This window comes from Phyllostomus hastatus, unplaced genomic scaffold, assembly GCF_019186645.2.
Source record: "Phyllostomus hastatus isolate PE091 unplaced genomic scaffold, TTU_PhHast_1.1 phas_scaffold_93, whole genome shotgun sequence".
NCBI lineage: Eukaryota > Metazoa > Chordata > Mammalia > Chiroptera > Phyllostomidae > Phyllostomus > Phyllostomus hastatus.
Genome location: NW_025334042.1, coordinates 46,097,943 through 46,118,892, shown reverse-complemented (window position 1 = coordinate 46,118,892; position 20,950 = coordinate 46,097,943). Strand labels below are relative to the sequence as shown.

General features: G+C 45.2%; 1 protein-coding gene across 3 annotated transcripts in view; it reads left to right on the top strand.

The window, feature by feature from the left end:
- The window catches only part of ETV6 (ETS variant transcription factor 6), a 219,403-nt gene that overhangs the window by 173,943 nt on the left and 24,510 nt on the right, over window positions 1-20,950 (top strand). For all 3 annotated transcript variants that reach the window (XM_045829229.1, XM_045829227.1, XM_045829230.1), the window contains exon 4: window positions 8,423-8,557. In XM_045829229.1, the coding sequence (XP_045685185.1) occupies window positions 8,423-8,557 (135 nt within the window). The remainder of the gene's footprint in view (window positions 1-8,422; window positions 8,558-20,950) is intronic.

The window sequence follows — 20,950 nt, the reverse complement described above, 5'->3', positions numbered from 1 at the left end:
GCTGAAAAATTATGCAACATGAGAGGACTTTAAAGCCCAGGTTAAGATGTTCGGGTTTTGTTTACAGGTAATGGGAAACCACTGAAAGGTTTTGATTGGGAGAATGATAAGACAGGAGCACTCCCTTTGGAACAGATACCTGCCATCAGTGCATAGGGCAGATTCATGGAGCCACCGAAAGCAAGAAGGCCAGTGAGGATGCCACTGCTGCAGTCCTCATGCGAGCCACTGAAGTCCAGAACTGAATCATGAGACCACTGGATCATGAGACCACAGTGATAGTGTTTGGGCACAGGTAGTTAGCTAAGACAGGAGGCAGCCTGGAAGCAGGAGTTCGTTCTGGCCAAGCGATGCCGGGACTTCCAGGAAGACGTGTCCCGTTCCAAAGATGGAAATGTGAGATGAGAGCTAGGCCAGAGCTGGGAATTGTAGATACGAGCATCATCCCCATTATCCCGAGCTGGGAATAAAGACAAATTTATACTACAGGTAATTTAATTAAGGTATCAGCCAGAAAGCCACAGATAGAATTTCAAGGTAACACCTGCCAGTAGGGGCTACAAGAAAACTTACCACAAAAGAGAGGAGTATTGTCAGAGGGTTGGAAGAGGGAACGAGGGAGTTAGGGAGACCCTTTCTGTGCAGCGTGCCCCAGCAGGGTGATGAAGGCACGGTGGGCCGACTCGTGTTCTCTGTGGATGGAGATGGGGTACAGGCAAAAACTCTCTTTCTCTCTCTCAGGGGTAGCATTGGCCACAGCTGCTTCTGACATGGGCTTGCTTTTTTTTTTTACTAATACAAAAATTTATTTAACAAAAGTTCAATGTGAAAATGTGCAAGACTCTATTTTTATACTGTAGTAAAACGGAAGATGTGGAGAGGGGACGTGGAAGCAGATGGTTTCTCTGGTGGACACGGCCGTTCTCTATACTCGTTCCAAGGCTTCTAACATGATGATACTATTGCCTCGTATTACCACCATTCCAGTATTGTTCTGCTGCCCACTAGTTGCCATCTCCACACATTCATCTATCACAAGATTCATAAAGGGCTTGCTTTTCTCTCACTTGGTGTGGCTGGCTCTTCCACAGATCACACCACCTCATTTGCCCTTATTTTTCTCGTCCATAAAATGGAGTTTTCACCTCATGGCTCTTAAACTTCCTTCAACTGTTAATGCTTCAGTCCAACGTCAACCACTGACACAGTGTTAAGCTTCCAGTAAACAGTAGGACTTCCCACTCTATAAGCAGTGAGTAGATACTTTGATCTCCCCCAACTTATATACCTTGTAAAACTTACACTTCATCCAGTTTTTTCCTTGAATCTCTTTTGCTGCCTAAGAAGACTCAGCAGCAGTGTCTCGCTAATCATGCAGCTGCCGGACTAATTAGTATCTGGCTACCCTGTCACCGTGAATGGATGTTTGTAGCTTCCTTCCGGCCTTGTTTCCGGCCAGACCTTACCCAGCATTTTGCTCTCTAAATATCGACATAACATCCCTTAACAAACTCCTTCAAATGCGGAGAGGGGAGAACAGAACTCAATGAATTATAGTTCCCTGAAATATTAATATACCTTAGCTCCAAACACGGTAGCCTCTCTGAACTCTACATTCTTGAACCAACCTAACAAACTATAGTTTTCACATCCACTTTGAGGGCAAGGGTCCTCCTTTTTCAGTCATTAGACTAAAGCAGGGAACTACAAGGGTGGGCCCCAAGGAAACCACAGTTGTCTTCTGGAGGGCAGGCCCCTTGTAATAAAGCTTCCCCTGCTAGGTAAGTGTTCCAGAATCCCATCCGTATCAGTGTACCAGCTGGCATTATTGTGAGAGGCTGTGTTCGGCTTCAGTGACATTTTTTGGAAGACTCTTTCAGTGTGTTTGCCCACTTCACGATGGGTGACTTACAAGAGCACCTGCCCACTCCACGCTGAGTGTTTAGCAGCTTTTGTCCACAAACAGCATGACCCCCCATGCCCTGCCTTCCCTATTCACCTGAAATTACCCCAGCAACTTTTTTTTTGTTTCCCTGGATGGAAAAAAGTCCTCGAAGAAAAACATTTTGCCCTTGTGGAAGAGGTGAAACAAAAAACAGCAGAGGCACTGAAAGGCATCAAAATAGATGCATTCCCAAACTGTTTCAAGTGGTGGAAAAAACATCTCAATAGGTGTATTGCATCCCATGGAGAGTACTTTGAAGGTGACTGAAGTTTAAACATGAGGATAAATACACAATTTTTCTTAAAGAAATTCCTGGGTTTTGGGGTCCCCTCCTGTATGAGGGTATGTACATAGTCAATCAGCACCTGAAAATTCCACTTTAAATCGACTAAACTTGAGGAGCTGAATGTTATGAAGTCCCAGGAGAGGCTCTTGGTACCCTTGTCGATGACACTAGGCATTGGTCCCAGCCTTCCGGAGGACAAGCAGTATATAGTAAGAACTTCGAGACTAATCATACCCTTTCACTCATAATGCCATTTTAAGGGAAAAAAATCCTAAGAAAACAATCTAATAAGAGTAAAAAGAAAATTGTCCTTAGCAATTCTATTTATAATCATAAAAACGGGAAGTGCCCCAGCCACCCAATATGAAATCCGCTAAACGAGCTCAGAGAATGTAAATATAAAGGAATACACTCTAACTTCACAACCGTTCGTGAAGTCACTTGTTATTTCTTCAAGAGATTATACAAATCTTTGCAGATCATGTTCAGGACGGTCAGTGTTACTTCAAAGACAGGTAGAAGCCATTCAGGGCTTGAACAGAGATTGTCCGGACAAGGCAGAGATGAAAAGTCAGCATGACTGTCATCGGAGAGCAGTGGCGGTGACTTGAACTAAGACAGGGCCAGCTGGGAGAAGGGGATGGTTCAAGGGCTATTCAGAAGACCAAGTCAATGCCTGATTAGATGTTAGATAAGAGGGAGAGAGGTGTTAGGTCTACTGTCCAGTTTCCGGCCTGATCAACTGGGCATTTACTGAATTCTGAGATATACTGTGCGGGTTGTCGAGACTCCGTGTATAGTGCCTGCACGGCATGCCAGAGGCAGTACCTGGAGATAACTGAATGTTCTGGAGTTAAGAGGAAATGCGTGGTAGGAGTAGGTTTGCCATAGACAAGCCGGTGGAAGCCATGGAGGTAGATGAGAGTGCCGGGAAAGAGAGACCAGCGAGTTCTGGGGAGCCTGCCTGCGGAAGGCCTGGAGAAGGCGGGAGAGCAGAGAGGTGGGGAGAAAGCCAGGAAAAATCAGACTCTCTGAAAGCATGGAGTGTTCGTCTGACGGGAGAGGTTGTGGTTCCTAGTGGCTAATGCTGCTGGGAGGTCAAGCGAGTCCCCAGGTAGCAAACACTGCCTGTTGGGTGTGACAGCAGGTAGGTGGCCTGAGCAAGAGCAGTTTGGAGAAGGACCGGAGGAGAGACTGGAACGAGGGGTCCTGAGGAATGGAAGGGAAGGAAAGTCACCATAACAGAGGGCAGCTCCTCAGAGACTTTTGGCTGCAAAGAGAAAGAAACAGAGACACCTGGAGGAGAAGGTGAAGACTAAGGTGTGTGTGCGCGCAAACATGTCTAAGACAGGAGACACTTGAAGCTGCTGAAACGCTGAAGGGAAGAAACCCATACAAAGACGTTGAAGATAAAACCGTGAACTAGAGACACACACACTGTGAACTAGAAATGTCTGCATGAAAGGATGTCAACAGGAAAAAAATTCCGTACACATAAATGTGACTGCATTAAACATTTGTGTGTGCTTTAAGGACAAAGGTATTGAAGCAAAGTAAAACACTTCCTAGATTTTTTGAGACACATCTGTTAATAATTATTATAATCATAAGGGGTCCCATCTACTGAGCAGATGAGGTGGCAGACAGACATGGGCTGGTGCTTGTTCACATCATCTCATTTAATCGTCCTAACAGCCCTGCCACGCCTGTGGCATTCTTTTCACTTGAGGCAAGGAATATTGAACTAAGCCTTGAACTAAGGTTCAAAAATAGTTTGCCTGAGTGCATGCAGCTGACAGATAGAGGAACCAAGATTCAGACTTGGGGCTTTCTTGCTCCAGAGCCCAAGTTCTTTCCTCTAAAAGTGAAGAAACTTAGATAAATTTGACCCTGTAAACAGCATCTGTATGATCTTGGTCTTTAGACAGAAGCAAACTTGATAAGCCACTTGCAACTGTCTTATTCCATCTCACTATTATCCATTTGAAACAAGTTGCAAATAAAATAATGGAATTTAGAATTCTCAAAGCGGATGCCTGGCTTTTCACGTCCAGATCACCAGTGCAACACGGTGTGTGGGTTTAGTGTGTGGATTTCTGTATGTGTGTGTATGTGCACTCACATGTATGCACACATGTGAGTTCTGTGTGTGTCACGTGTGTGCATGCACTTAATAGTATGCCTGGGTTTTACGGGGCCCATAGCTTATAATTTGGGGGTTGCAAATCGTTCTAGGGCTCCTCCCAAAGGCTCTGTAAGTGAAGGCCCCTGAAACTCACCAGCTGCAGGGCAAGCCCACCCCTGCACGGGCATGTGTGCACATGAGCAGTGTGTGCACGCACGCAGGTTTGTGGAGGCATTAACAAAAGCAAGAAGCACCTTTTACGGTTAGGACTAGTTGTTTCTTTTCTGGGAAGACGGAGAAGATTTATCAAGAATCGAATGGGCCAAGAATTTTCCGAAAAGTGCCTTTTGAATTCAAGCCAGTGATCATTAGCTAAGTTAGATGTGAGTACTTTGGCTCATGCTCTTTATTTTCAACAGCAAATAAATATAACATTTTAAAATACCTTCTTTACTCCAGAGATCTTTTTTTACTACTACTTTGCAGATAGGATCTTCTGCCCATAGGAACGTTTTAAGAGTGTATCAAGGGAACGGGCTGGGTGTTGGAGGAGTCAGGGGACTGGAGAGGTGGAGGAGGGTGGGAGGCCGTCTTTGTTTATTTAGAAAACAGTTGTAGACGGGGCGGGCGCATGCTCGTGCGGTTCCAGTAGCCAAAACTAGGAACCGAAGTACATGAGTTCGCACAAGGGGCCAGATTCCAGCTCAGCAGAAGAACTACCAACTAGAGCTGTCCAAAAATAGTTTGCTTATGTTGTGGCCGGCTGCCCATCGCTGAAAGTACTCCGCCAAAGCCACTTCTTGGCAGGGGAAGGGGAGGCGGGGGACTTTTAACTGAACACAAGTTCGAGTCGTTACAAGAAACCTCTAGAATACTCTCTCAGGCTAAGATTCCCAGCTATTGTCAGGCAGACACTATTATTACCGCCAGCCATACACACACAGAGTGTTTCACAGTTAGCTGGGTTCCACCCCCCCAAGCAGTGGCGTGTTTGTGCTGAGCCTGACACATTCCCCAACTGAGCCCCTAGTTACTGAGGAAATATGTCAGTGAATGGATAGATCTAGCTATGGCCTTACTTTGTGGCCTTAGAATGAAGTTTTTTCTTAGCCCTTGTTCCCACCCAGCTGTCACGGGTGGTGCTTATGAATGCTGTCTTACTAGTTTTCAGAATAGGCTTACAGTTCAGGTATGGAACTGGCCAGGTCCAGCTTGATCTGCTGCTCCTCTACCGCCTCACTTTTTCCGGCCCACTCAGAGACAAACCTTCGCTGCCTGGCTCCCTTTGCCAGCTTTGGGATGGGAGGCTGAAGGGAGCTGGTGCAGAAAACCTGGGAAAATGTGCAGCCAAGCACATGTCAGCCCTGCTGCGGGCTTAGCACCCCAGGCCAAGGGAGGTGTCCGGAGAGGCCAAGAATGGATGAATGGCCTCAGTTAACCTTTGCCCTTGATGGAAGGGAAACATAGCATTCACTGACCATGACCCAGACGCTCCTCCCTTGTTCAGTATAGGAGATCTCCATAGGGGCCCAGAGGTCTGTCCGAAACCACATTAGTAACGTCAGTAATAATGGTGGTGGTGATGGTGAGACAGCAGAGATCACAGACACAGCTATTGTTTGCTGAGCTCTTGCTGTTTGGTGCTGTGATGAGCTCATTACCTGGGTTACCCCCCCCCCCGGGGCTCCTCACAATATTCTGTGCAGTAGATGCTGTTTATAAGCCACTGTATAGAAGAGGGAGCCGAGTGAGGCCTGGAAGTGTTGAAGGATGTGCCTAGGGCACCAGTCTGACTCCACAGTGTAGACTCTTCCCAATCTGTGTTAGTGTTAGTGTCTCCCCCACCCCCACCCACCGTGTGCGCAGAGAGGAATGGCAACACAGCAAAGCAAGTGGCCTGCTCCCTCTCCTCCCTTTCTTTAGCCACCACACCTCAGAGCTTTTCCAGCCCCAGGAGGGACCTCCAGACAGTGCCCCAGACCCTGCTCCAGGTGCTTTGAGACGTTCCTCTCATTTACACCTCACAGCAGGCTTCTGAGGTGGGTGTTGTTTGCTTTTTGCAGAGAAGTGCAAGGACTCGCTGAGGTCCCCGGGGTGGAAGAGCCGTGGTGCTGCAGCCCAGCAGTCTGCCTTCCCCCGACGTGGGTGTGCCTCCCTGAACCAGCACAGTCGAACACCCTCACAGACACTAAATTCGTATTTCCCGGCCTCCCCTTCCAATGTGGATGCACTCATTACTGACCATTGTTTTCAGTAATAGTTGTCATCAGGAACACATTTTTCAGTGTTTTTCTCTTCTGCACCCTGCTGAAATAAAGCCCCGCTGAAACCCACAGGATGAGCCCAGCAAGTGTGAGGCCGTGTAAATTAAGTGAAGTTTAGGAAGACATTACACTAAACCATAAGAAACAAAGTGTTGATTAGGGACTTATTTTTGTGAGTGGTTAAAATATGAATCATTAAAATAGGGCTGTATTCCCGGCTCTGGAGCCTCGTCTCTTTGGAGACAACATTACACGGCCGCCGGACCTCGGTTCCGGGAGCTCGCCCTGAGGCCTCCTGGCTCCAGGACACAGCTGCGTGCGCCACGGCTCCACCTTCTGCAGAGCTTCGCAAAAGTCCGGTTCAGAACACCTCTGCGCCTTCCTGCCCATTTCATTAAAAGGACATACCCAAGTGGTGTGGTGTTTTCAGCTCCTTTTAATCTGTTGCTTATTGAGTCATAAGCGTAAATAGTGGCAGTATTAATAACAACCAAAATTCAAAGGTAGAGGAAGGAACAACCCAAAGCAAAGATGTGAGAGACCTCAGGAATCCCTTGGAATAGATCACGGAACTTTTATTTGGTATCAGTGGAAAAGGAGCAGAGGTTTGCACCAACTGTAACACAGAGCATTTCTCGGGTTCAGGCTCAGTTTAAAAGAAAAAATAATAATAATTTAGCAATATCTACAGCCCTAAATATGCTGTTAAATTAAGTTGTTAATTAAAGAATCTGTTTTACATGGCCAAAATTAGAGATAAAAACCCATTGTCTGCTACAGGTGTTAACTATGTATCTGTCCGTGGGGGACATGGGGGTCACTCAGAAGACTGTGATATTTTAAAGATTAATCACTCACCCCTAAGGGGTTTTCAGGCACCTACCTGCATTTTGAACTTGGGTCTAAGCCAAAAGGGTGGGACAAGACCATGACAAGTTTTCTTTCTCTAATAAACTGCTCAGTGTGGACACTTCGAACAGCAAATACATGAGAACAGAGCAGCCCCCACCGTTCTCTGCCAGGGGGCTGACACCTAAAGACGGTTTTCTGGAAATTGCGGGACCTCGGAGCAATGCTTGTGTTGTATTTTCAAAGAAGGGATGCGTCCCGGATGTGCCAGTTCCCTTCAGTAGCTAGCACCCCAATGGGACTGGGTGGGTAGAAAAGCATCGTTTTGTTTGTGGAGTTGTTTTGGAATGATTCCTATGAAGAATCTATGAGTTCTCATTGGAACCTTAAAACTCTTCACACTTAATGATGTCATAATGCTTTGAATGATCTGGAATGCAAGCAGAGATAGATGTGGGAAGGATGTTTTCACAAAAGTAGAAACAATAATCAGGACAGCTCACATTTCAAAAACATCTACGACATCCCCGTGAAGCGCCATCACTGGGCAGCTCCTGGAACAGTTCAGTGATGCGGAAGGACCGAGGGGGACACTCAACTCCGATACACTGGATTCTAATTACACAGCTAGAGAGAAGGGCGAGCAGGGCTGCTTTCTCTTAGTGAGAGAATTGTAGGTGACTTTTGTTTTCTTTCTGGGTTTTGGCATTTTATAAAGCTTTTCATATATTTCCTAATCGAAAAGTTCTGTTGCAAAAAATGACATGGCTCTGACCTTCAGAGTTCCAGCTGGCACATCTTGTGTGTCCCCTGTAAGCTCTGTGAGAGTAGGTAGCACGCCTGTCTTACTCACGTGACACGGTATCCTCAGTCCAGTGCCACGCAGAGTTGAAGCTCTGTAAATAGTTGAATAAAATATTCCCATTTCTTTATTTCTCTTTCCTTCTTTCCAGGTGATGTACTCTATGAACTCCTTCAGCATATTCTGAAGCAGAGGAAACCTCGGATCCTTTTTTCACCATTCTTCCACCCCGGAAACTCAATCCACACACAGCCGGAAGTCATACTGCACCAGAACCACGAAGAAGGTACCCGAGGAGGTTTATTGCTAATTTGATAAGTTGTTCTTTTTTTATGTGATTCGTTTTTCAGTCAACAAACAAATTATTGAGTGCTCACTTTGTATCAGACCCTGGGGAGATGCCAAGGTGAATAAGATACACTCTTGGTTCTGTGCTACTCACAGTCTAGGTGAAGCAATGAGAAAGACATATACACATAATGGTAGGCATCCTGAAGGGGTGGTGGAAGGGGGAGCACGTCAGGGGCAAGCAGCAGGGTCAGCTTCATGAGTGAGGTGGCTCTGGAGGATTCCTTGATCGCCCAGCTGGATTGGGATAAGCAGGGATGAAGTGGGGAACATCCCAAGCAGAGAGAATGACATAGGATGGAGTAAGTCCTTGGAACAGAAAGCAGTCAGATGACTTGGGTTGTAGAGTTTATCTTCTCCCCAACCCTGCCTGCTCCCCCACCCCCAACCCCAGCAGTCTTCTGTTAGGAGAAATTTCAAACATATCCCAAACAGAGAGACTAAACTAAGTACACGCCTGGGAGCCATCACTGTGCTTCAACCACAGTCAACACTTGGACTCCGCCGAGCTCCTTACTCCAAGAAGGTTAAATTGGAAGTAGAATGTGGAGGACTTTGATGGAGCAAAGTAATGGGGAGTCACTGAAGATCTGTAAGCAGAGGGAATAAAAGCTGGAGGAAGAAAAAAGACCCAAACCCTGAGAACTCTGGGGGGGGGGGGGGGCAGAGGTTTCCTGTCCTTGCACCAAAGGCGGTTTCCTACAGCGCACTCAGTGTGAGTGCTTACTTCAGCTGTCCCAGGTCCTGCTCTTCTCCTGTGCGTCACACCCATCACTAGAGTCATTGGGAGAAAACAGAACAGATAACCATACTTGAATGGCGAGAATTGTGGCCCTGGACATAGTTCCAAAAGCAGGCGTACGGGTATGGAAATAGGGCATAAAAATCTTCCTTCCGTTGAACAGTGGTGCCTCTGTGCAGCTTACGTCCATGTGCTCCAGCCCGGATTGGTCAGACAGCAGATGTGGGCACTCAAAGCAATACTTTTCAACTTGTATTTTTTCTTAGGACCAGATGACTAGGGGATTAAAATCCTGGTCCCTTGGGGCATTTCCTGAAGTTGATAGATCACGCCCAGGAGCAAGGCTAATATTTTTGTTTTGCTGCTGGTAATTTTTTTTTTAAATGAGAAGTTTATTTAATTAACACTTCACAAAATGCCTGACTCCAGGCGATCAGCCTGTCTTCCTCATGCCAAGTGTTTCACAGCAAGTCCCCTCACTTTCGTGATGGGGACGAGAGGAGTGTTTCTTGCCTGCTCCCTGCCCGTTTCTCTCATTCCTTTCTTCTAGTTTTACCCTCACTAAATTTAGCAGCCGACCCCACCCCCAGTTGGTTTCTTCATTCTTCTGCTCTTCCTGCATGTACATTTCCTGCTTGCATAATAACCAGCAGCTACTCCAGAGGAGAGGAGGTGGGTTTACTGAAGCTTGACATTAAGGCGAGAATCATATACTACCTTGCCTGCCTCTTCAGATAAAAAGGGTGTGTGATGGGTTTCTCTCTCTCTCCCTCACTCTCTCTCTCTTTCTTTCTCATTACTTTAAAAGAAATCCATTTGGAATTTCTCTTTTTACTCCCAAATGTGATTGGAGATTGATGGTCTCACCTCATCACAAATCCTTCCTCCTTTCCCCATGGCCTGATTTGACTCATGAGTAGGCGTGTTTTGCCATTGTTCTCATTTGCAGGAGCTAATCAATAGAGAAAGCTGGCTTACTCTCAGAGCTACTCTCAAACCGAGTAAATACAGATGTGCCGCGACCTACGCGGTAATGAGCTGTGCTCTCAAGTGTTATGGTGGTGGTGGTGATGAGCTCAGTAGGTAAAAGAATGGAGCTAATGAGGCCAAGGTCAAGGGCTCCATCGTCCTGTGAACCAGTTAGCTCTGCTTCAGGCCCAGCTCTTAAAAGTACTCTGTTCTCAGAGACCATTTCTTAGAGCTGACAGCCGGGAAACAAGATCTGAGAATGCATGTGCTCTCCTTTGCCTGTTCAGAAGCAGGGCACACTCTCAGATGAACAGGTGGACACACAAGAAAGGAAGTGTAGGCTTTTATCAGGTGCTAGCGAATGAGGAGAGCTGTACAAGACACAGAGGTGATCTGAAGCGGTTGCTTGCCCCGGGACTTCCAGAGGTACTGGTGCCCTTGGTGACAAAGGAACTGGCTAGGGAGGTGATGGACCAGTACAGGTTCCCTACCCCCCAGCCACCTCCCACCTCTTCCCTTTCTTCACCACCAACCAGAAGAAATACCCAGCTCGGCATGAACTGTCTCTGGAATCAATACTGTGATATTTACTTGTGGCTGGTAACACATTAATATGGGCATATGTTAACATGCAGAAAGAGCTGGTCCTGAAATAACAGGTCTGTAAAGTGAAATTATGCATACCAACTCTTATATCCCCAGTGATTTATTTTACGTAGTCGGGGACACAGTGCCGTGTCAAAGTACGTTGCTCTTCACTTGGCGCAGAGAAATACGACAGAAGGGAAGGAGAACAGAGGCATTTCAGACACGGCCCGACTTGTCCCCTGAGGAGGCTGGCACGGCGGGGCGTGCAGAGTGAAGTGCGAACACAGGGCTTCATTCAACCCCCCTGTGACTTCACCTCATCCCCGCCACCCACTTAACCAATTCGGACAGTCATAATTTCACAATGGGAATGTATCTCACAGTACAAAGGTGTCTTGTTCAATCTAGCAGCAGTCCCTGCAAATTCCGCCTCTGAGTACATTGCATTGGAACCACGCTTCCCTCGCTAGCAGCCCCAGGGCCATCCTGTAAACTAGGAAGCTGGTGTTAGCTCAGAGGCCCCCCTCCAGGCTCTGACAGGACAGGAGGGTGATCCTACTGATTCACACCCTTTTTCTGGTGAACACTTGTCATCTCCATATCTGTTCTGAATTTGTCATGCCTTGGGCAAAGCAGTCATCAGATTATCACCTAGGTCTAGGAAAACCAGCATTTCCACTCTTTTTCCTTATTTACTTATGGGGAGAGAATACAATATTATATAACTAAGTTAACCTTACAATTTTTCAGCCATACCGAGCCATTTTTGACATTGAAACAGGACTCTAAAAAGCAAGCTAAGGCAATGGGCATAAACCAGAACCATCTCTGATGAACTGGGATACATGGTCAGCTTAGATGAAATTGTTTTGAAGAATGGTGTCAGAAGTCAGGAAACCAGGTTCTAACCCATCATTCTTCCAGAACAATCGGAAGGGCTACATTTCTCATTTCTCTGGCCCTCAGCTTCCCCAGTTGTAAAACAGGGGATTAGCCTAAACGCTCTCAGATCTTACAGCTCTTAAATCCTCACGTTTTTATCCACGGTCTGAGACTCCCTGGATGATAATGAAGATGAATGAGACACTTCTCTACCTTCAGGGTTACGGGCAACTAAAATCTGGAAAATCCTAACAGTGACCTGCCTGGTGTTTGCTCAGAAACAGCTGAACATCTCTCCTAGGTTCCTTCTCTTTGATTGTCGTGACCCATTTTATCTGCATATTGTGAATTAGATAGTTTTGTTGGAAGGAGACGAAATAAACAATGATACTACTACTTTCACTAAAGCCAGGAGGCAAAACATCTTTAGAAATTTCAGACCAGCAAATCATTTTAAAATAGATTGATTTCACCACACACAGCTATAATATCAACTTCTTTTAATACCTTAGGTTCCAAAGTTTCTTGCTTTCGGCTTCCATGGAACATAAAAAAGAAGGGGTCTGTCCCAAAGTATGTATTAGATTGCCACTGGCCCTTGGGTGTTAGAATGCTTAAATAGCAATTCCCTAAATACTCACAAAGCGATATAACACGTGCTTTCAGGCTGGGCTAGTCCCAGAATGGCAGGGTTAACCCTTTCAGTCCAGATGTGCACAAGAGTCTGGAGAAAAGATAAAAGCTATATTTCGTAAATGTTCTTAATCCCACCCCCTCTTTGGAGGATCCTCCTATAACTTCAGCTTCAGTTCATCCCTCTCCTGGGCCCCATCTGAGAGACTGGGAGGTGATTTGTAGTCACTTTCATTTGAAAATATTTACACATGCAGTGCTCTGATTGTTTCTGCAACAGTAGACACAGTTTTAAGGTGAAAGTTCTGCTCTGGGGCAACTCTTTGTCACCAGGTGGACATGGGGATCGGAAGTGAGGAGGAGAAATTTCAAGTGTCGGAATACTGTTTTTCTCAGTACAGGGTAAGAGAGGAGAAAGAAATCACGTCTTTGATGGGGGTCAGGATCAGTGGCCTGCATTCTGGGGTGGCCCACAGGATTTTTACGTGCATGACTGGTTTATGAAAGGAAGTATTACCTCTCTGCACCCACCCAGCCTCCCAACCCAAATGTCCAAAGACTGCTTGGGAGGAAGGAAATCGTGCACAAACTTAATGAAAGAATTAAGGAAGATGAGGTAGAGGGATCTGTTTTATAATATCAAAATAAGAGCTGACATTTCTTCGGCCCTTTCCGTACATCAGGTCCTGTTCGAAGCTCTTACATGTTTCAGTCACTCCATCTTCACAGGCAGCCTCTAAAGAAGGTGATATTATTTCCACTTCATAGACAAGGAAATTGGGGCTAGAGCAGTGAAGGCACAGGCCCTAAATCACACAGCTGCCGAGGAGCAGAGCTAAGCTGTAACCCCAGTCCACATGACTCCAATGCCTGCGCATGAATGAGCCAGCCAGAATAACATTTTCATTAATTTTTTTTTTTGCAAATACCCTAAAAATGGAACAGATGAATGGATGATGAGTAGAATTAAAGAGATCAGGATGCCAAGTCAGGTCTCCTGACTCGGGTACAGTGTGGCAGGTCCCAACACACCTACTTCAAGTTTGTCTGCCTCATAGAACTTGAAACTGCCGAACCTCAATAATGAGTCAGAGATAACCTCTGAGACTTCGGTGTATGCCTTCAATTCATGATATGAAAAGCTTGTGCTCACTTGGACTGAATTAACCCACGCCGATCACGGACTGCCTCAGGATGACTGGGCTTAGTGCAGCAAGCACCCCCAGCCTGTGAGAAGCGTGGGCTCTGAGTCAGGCACGGAGCCAGCCCCTCAGGACAGCTGCTGAGTGGGCAGCAGGGGAGATGAAGCTTTTAGCTGCTTAGGCCATATCCTATTACTGGTGGTTGTTAGAAAACGCCCCCAATTCTCCATTCTTGCCAGGATCGTGTTGATGTCTGTCAAGGAGGCCATAGGCTGGGGTCTGACATCTTTGTAACCTGTATTAACTGTGTGATGCGTGATGGAGCCAGAGACTATAGTGGTGTGTGTCCACACTCTGAGTCCAGCCCAGCTGTTCAAATACCAGCTCCCCAGTTTACCAGCTGGGTGACTTGAGCCAAGTTACTAAACGTCCTTGTGCTTCAGTTTGCATCTGTAAAATAAGGAAAATAGACCTACTGAATATGATTGATATAAGAAAGGATCAAGTTAATACAGAAAATGCCCTCAGAACATCTGTCACATAGCAAGCACTCAGTAAATGCTGTTCATTATCATTATTTGATTTTTTTGCCACTATTTGATTGGGTTTTTTCTCTTAAACTCAAAAATATAATTGTGATAAAATATACATAGCATTTATATGTTTAACCTTAACCATGTTTAAGTGTTCAGTAGTGTTAAACATATTCGCATTGTTGTGCAATGGTCGGTTGGTTTATTTACCTTCAATTTCAATTTTCCTAATTAATCCCATTATTGCAACTGCAGGCACTTCTTATAAACACCACATTTGCATAATCCAGGCATAAGAAGGGCCTTTTGCATACCCACGCCATTATTCTAGAATTCCTTCATTGGTTAACCAGGCACCATAAGTAGCATTATTTCTGTGGTAAAATACACTTGAAGTCCCAGCCTTAGTTACTTTCAGGACACAACCTGATGTGAAAATGAGCACTGCGTGTACTTTGTAATGTAACCTCGAGGTACCTGGCACGTGGTAGGTCCTCCATGACCCCTTTGGGACCTACTAATCTTCTGGGGGTGTCCCCTCACACATTTAAGAACTGTAAGATTAACCTTTGTGTGCCCCTTTCAGTTCTGTGACTCTGGGATCTGACAGGTCACTAGATTCCACCCAAGGAAGAATAGGCCCAGATCTTGACTTCCTGTTGTCCTCCAGGAAACCAGCTCCCAATGCCTTTCCCCGCCATCAGGCCTCATCCCACTGGTTCCTAACTCCTTTCCCCTGCTTTGCTTACTGTATTTCATGGTCGAGGTCAGCATGACCTTCTACGCTCTGACCTTGGTCCCCTGATGCAATATTTGATGGTGACGGGTCAGTGTGGAGCCTCCGGATGGTGCACAGAGCCTCTTTTCAATGGCCGGGGTGGTCAGCCTGCTTCAGGGAGGACCTGCTCACCTCCCCTGCTGCCTCTGGCTTCCTCCAATGGTAGACGTTGCTCTGAGCCCAAGAGCTAGCTGGCTCCATAAGCCACCAGTTTTAGGGACAAGGATCACTGATATGCATGAATACCTGTCCCAAGGTAGGCAGGAAGTCTTCAAGAAACTTCCTCTTACCCTGAGGGAAATGTCATCTGATTTTTTGGAGATAAGGGCACTGGGAGATAAGGGCCTTCCAGACCAGGAGGCCCTCGGCCACCGATGCTCTCCTGCTCTTTCCCCTTTCAGCGCTCCGCTGCCTTATCTTCCTGCCGCCCTGACCCCACGCCTGCAAACAACTTACAGGGTTTACACCCACAGGTCTGGTAGGCTCATTTGAAATCTGATGCCTTGATTTCATTTATCTTTTGTGCTGCTTTAGTGAGACTGAGGGAGATTCCTTCCTCAACACTGCCTGCCTACAAAAGGCGAAGACAGCTTACCACTCACACAAGCCTGCTTCTGCTCTCTGTACTGAGCCACTGGCAGAGGTAACCTGTTTGGAGGCCTTCCGCCCACAGCAGTGAAGCTGAAACCTCAGAGTCCTGCAAGTTACCTACGTAGCTTCTTTCAGTTCCTTTCTCCAAATGCTTATAAAATTTAAAGAGCTTACTTAGGCTTTATGGTGTATGACCTCAAACACCTATAAATCATACCTTGCAAACTTGGGTATTTTCATTCTCAGACCCTACAAGTGAATTCAGTAGCATTTGCACCTTGTTGAGATGAATAGACTGAAACAGGCAGGCAAAGGGCCAGTGGAGAGTCTCGCCTGAAACTCTTGGAGAGGGAGTAGGAGATGAGCGGTGTATTCGTTTCCCAGGGCTGCCATAACAAAGTAGCACCAAGAGTTGGCTTAAACAACAGAAATTTATTATCTCACAGTCCTGGAGGCTGGAAGGCCAAGAGCAGGGCCTGGGCAGGACGGGTTCCTCCTGAGGACTGTGAGGGAGAACCAGCTGCTGGGGGTGCACCGCAGCCTTTGGTGCTCCTCCACGTCCTTGACTTCCTCCCCACATGACACGCTCCCTGTGTGGGCTGACTTCTTCAGCCCTGTAACCTTTTGATGTGTTTTTTTATTGTGTCTGTTTTCTCCATTAAATTACGACGTTTTTCAGAGCAAGGACCGCCACATTTCCTTACTCTTTGCATCCAAGACACTGCTTGAAATATAGTTGGCGTCACTCAAGGTTCTGTGATTCAACATCTATTTTGTAATCACTGTGAGGCAAAACATTCAGGCAGTGTGTGTATGTCTATGGGTCCAAATTCCCCTTTTTGTAAGGACCCAGTCATACCAGATTAGGAGCCCACCCAACTCTCATGTGACCTTACCTTAACTAATTATGCCTACAATGACCCTTTTTCCAGTAAGGTCACATTCTGAGGTACTGATGGTTGGGACTTCAACACAAGAATTTTTTTTTTGAGCTGAGGGAAGCATAATTCAAGCCATCACAAGTCGTGACAACTCAGGTGTGTGTATGAAATCTGTTTTGAATTCCCCCTCAAGACCCTTTAATCTCCATAGAGCTCTTTCTGTCACTCATCACTCCCACTGATCTTTTACAAAATTATTCTGGGAAAGGGTCCCTTCTGGAAGAAGGTGGAATAGGATGGACTGAGGCTGGTGAATGAGATCTACCTGCTGGGCCTGTTAATTTGCGTCTCCCTAACTTGACTTCTCTTATCATCATCCCTGGCCGTAGGGAGAGCATGCCGGTGGACATGACATGCCTGGTGTGTGGGCTGTAAACTTGATCTTTGCCTTCATCCTGCCCTGAAAATTTTCTAGTCAAAACCCATGACTTGAACCAATGGCAGTTTTTGTGGTTGTTGTTGTTTGTTTTCTTTAAGATTTAGTATTTATAAATGATTAAATTGGGTCAGATTTTGGTAAATTTTAAATAGAGAAACTTTTCTAGTAAATAAAAAGAAAGAAAATAAATCAGACAGGTTTTTTTTTTATGTAATCATTGCATTTAACTACCTAATTTACTGGGGGCTGATTGGTAGTGAGAAGGGACTATTTGTGTCTAAGAGAGACGCACGAAGAGAACAGTTTGGGATCCAAAAACGCTTCCAACAAGGATGGGTTCCCTACCAGTCCTTGGTGCCTTTCTTCCTTTCCCTCTTCCTCCCACGCCCACACTAATTATGTGTGGCTTTCCCTCCCTCTTCCTTAAGCATTTCCCTCCCATATCAAGACCTTCAGACCGAGGGCAATGTGGATAATTTCCCAGTTTTCTAGCTGGGCAATCCACCAAGAACAAACCCAGACATCAAGGCCAGACCAAAAAAATCTTCTTGTTTTAGACAGAAGACTCCTACATCTGAGGGATTTAATGCACCCACTGTCCGCTCGGTGCATTTCCTGTGTCCGGAGCTTCTCTGCCTGCCGGCTCTGGTCTCATAAGTTTCCATACCCTGCTGCCAACTCACAATAACAGAAGCATCAGGCAGCAGGGCAGGAGCGTCATAGCCCTCTCCATCCGTGGGCGCATGCTTTGCAAACTGAAACAAAAGCCTGAAAGACCTCACTGCAGGCCTTTCAGCCTTGACATTGGTTGTGCCCAGACCACCAGTTGCCTGGAATTAATACCCTCGGATCCAGTTCTCCACCATTAATGTTATCAACTTCATCAAGTACTTCCTCTTTGAGTGGTGTCTGCAGACAAAGAAATAAATCAAGCTCCTCCAAGGCCTGTTCCTGTCCGGATCCTGAGTCAAAAGTAAAATCTGAGTTGATTATCCAGAGCACTGTCTCCCTCCTTCATTGTTCCCAAAGATCTGGGCAGGAACAGAGAGTGAAATCTCCCCAGGACGTTACATCAGTTCCTCTTTACCCTTGGCATGAAAGTTCACCCTCCCATAGTCCTCCCCCCAGACTTCCTAAGGCCTGCCATGAGTGCACGCCCGCACGCTGAGCCTGGCGGCCCAGGACATCAAAGGAAGGCTGCAGGTAACCAGACCACTGGGCAACGCCTGTGTCCATTTTGAAATTTGTAAGACAGGAAATGGATTCAGGAAATAGGGTTTTTCAATACATGGTCTGCATCATCCTTAAGTATTTTTAAACCTTAATAAGCTTTTAAGGAAAGGGAGCGATTCTGCCAATGGCATTTGGAAGAAAATATCTGAAACTTCAAAATGCAAGTATCTTAAAATAGCTGCTTACGACAGCCATATTCTGTGACAAATGAAAAGTGAACGATGGACAAAAGATGAATTCATTTTCATGGATAGCACAATTGAGACCCATATTAGCTGTTAAAAGATTGCTTCATCCCTAAAAGACTGCACATTGTTTCCATCGTACTAATGATTTCAGCCATTAAAGTTAACTCCATGGGTCTAATCAGTACCCTGTAAACATTTATTTGCACTTGAGTTCAAGTGAGGAAGTTAGTATTTGTTATCCCAACCCGTATCATTGCAAGATTGATTAAGCACTTAAAAAAACTTTTTATAGTAGAAAATATCAAATTGATACAAATGTAGAGAGAATTGTATAATGAACCAAAATGGACCCATCCCCAGCTTTAATGCTGAATTATGGTCGTTGTTGTTTCCTCTGTGCCTCACCTACTCTCTGATTCACCATTCAGGTTTTTGTAAAGCAAATCCCAGGTATACAATTTCATCAAAATGTGTCAGTACAGGACTGAAAAGATAAAGACCCTTTGTAAAATCATAATCACAGAGCTTTCATGTCACCTGAAAACTGATAGTTCCTCAGTATCACCAGTTTACTAACCCTGTCTTCTGTCCTCTCCAGCTGCTATTACGTCCACCCAGTCCAGTTTAAATCAGAGTCCAACCAAGGTCTATACATTGGGAATGCTTGATGTGTCTCTTAAGTCTCTTTTAATCTGTAGGTCTCCATCTGTATCTTTCTGGTGCACATGGTTACTCTCACTCACTCTCCCCCGCCCCCACACACACCTGTCTCCCTCGCCTGGTATGTAAAGAGTTACTCAAAAGTAGCATGACTTTTCCCTTGTACATAGTGTGTCTTTTTTCCATTGGTTACTTTCAAGATTTTCTCTTTCCAGGTTTTCAGCAGTTTGACTATGATGTGCCTGGGTATAGCTTTCATTGTCTTCATTTTGCTTGGGATTTGCCAAGCTTCTTAGAACTTGAAGTTTGTCACTGTCACCAAATTTAGGGACAATTTGGCCATTATTTCTTCAAATAATTTTTACCTCATTTTTTTTTGTTCTCTCCTTCTTAAACACCAATTACCTGTCTATTAGACCATTTAATACTGTTTCAAAGGTCACTGAGGATCTGTTTTTCATTTTTATTAATCTGTCTTCAGGTTTACTAACCCTATCTTCTGTCATCTCCAGCCTGCTATCAAGTCCATCCAGTCCAGTTTTCCATTTCAGATATTGTAGTTTTTCAGTCCTTGAATCCTCTTCTTCTTTGTCATCTTCTTTTACAGTTTCCATTTTTCTTCTGACAGTCTCCATCTGTCATTGCTCATTATGGCCATCACTTCTTTTAAGTGTTTGAACTTACAGCTGCTTTAAAGTTTTGGGGTGTGTGTGTGTGTGTGTGTGCGCACTAATTTCAACATCTAGATTACTTCAGTATGTTTTTGTTGATTGCCTTTCCTCTTGATTATGGAACACATTTTTCTGCTTCTTTGCATGTCTAGAAAACCTTTAAGGGAAACTGCATGTCCAATAAAAGGAGATAGCACATTGTAGAGACTCTACTATGTCTTATTCCTCTGAAGGGTGTTGATTTTTATTCTAGCAGGCAGTTAAATGACCAGCTAGTCACTTTGAATTTGTGGATGGTTGGCCTGACATTTAGTTAAGATAGATGTATTTCAGTTTTGCCTTTAGCCCTCAGGAAAATCCCTTTGTCCCCAAGCAGTTTTCTTACTCCTAAGGTAAAGAAACTCCTGGGTTAATAAACAGCCTAACGTGGCTACAGAGTTTTGTCAATAGGACTTAACGCTCCAAACTCTGTCTCCAATACAGTGGCCAGTACCTGAGATTTCTGCTCATACCTTTCTGTCATCCAGCTATTGCTTTTTACTGAGCTCCTTAGCGTTTCCCCTGCATGTGTGCTGTTCAGTACACATGTTAAGGATTTGAGAAAACTTTATGTGCAAATTTAGTGGCTGTTCCCTTTCAAGCTCTCTCCTTAATGAGACCTGCTCTCCCACTTTTTTCCCCCCATTCTGGCAGCTTCATTCTCTAATCCCTGATACCTCAAGCAACTTTCTATTCACTTTCTAGTTGCCCCACATTATGTAGAATTAGGAGGATCATCAGGGCAAAAGCTGTATAAATTTGGATCTTACTCTGTGTACTTTTCTTTCAAGAGTAACACCCCCTTCAGTTTTCTTTATTACCTTCAAATAACTTTTACAAATGTATTTTATCCAGATTCTATTACTTCTATCTGTAGGAAGGTTCGTCCAACACAAGCCACTCTACCATTACTGAAACTGGAAGCCCCTTCTTCTTTATTAAAAAATGGTAGCATGCCGTAAATACTTCATCTTCTTTTGCTTATCTAACCATAGAGCCTGCAGGCCAGTCCTTGGCAGAATATTGAGATACTCCTTATTCCATTTTATAGCTGCATGGTTCTCTATTGTTTAGATGTATACTGTACCTTTTTAAACCAGTCTCCTAGCAGTAGCTATGCCAATGATTAAGCACTTTTAAATTCATGGCAGCAGGTTACACAGTGGTCACAAAATTAACCCTTTGCCTTCAGGCAGATGGTTTCTTAATGATCATGAACAATGTTTTTTCTTCCCTTTCTCACGTCATAGGTGCGATTGACAGGAGTCCCCATTTTCCTGTCGACCCTGTGTAAAACTGTCCAAGAAACCACCTCCTCCGTCTCTGTGTACCAACCCTATCAGATTCCCAGACTCCTTTTAT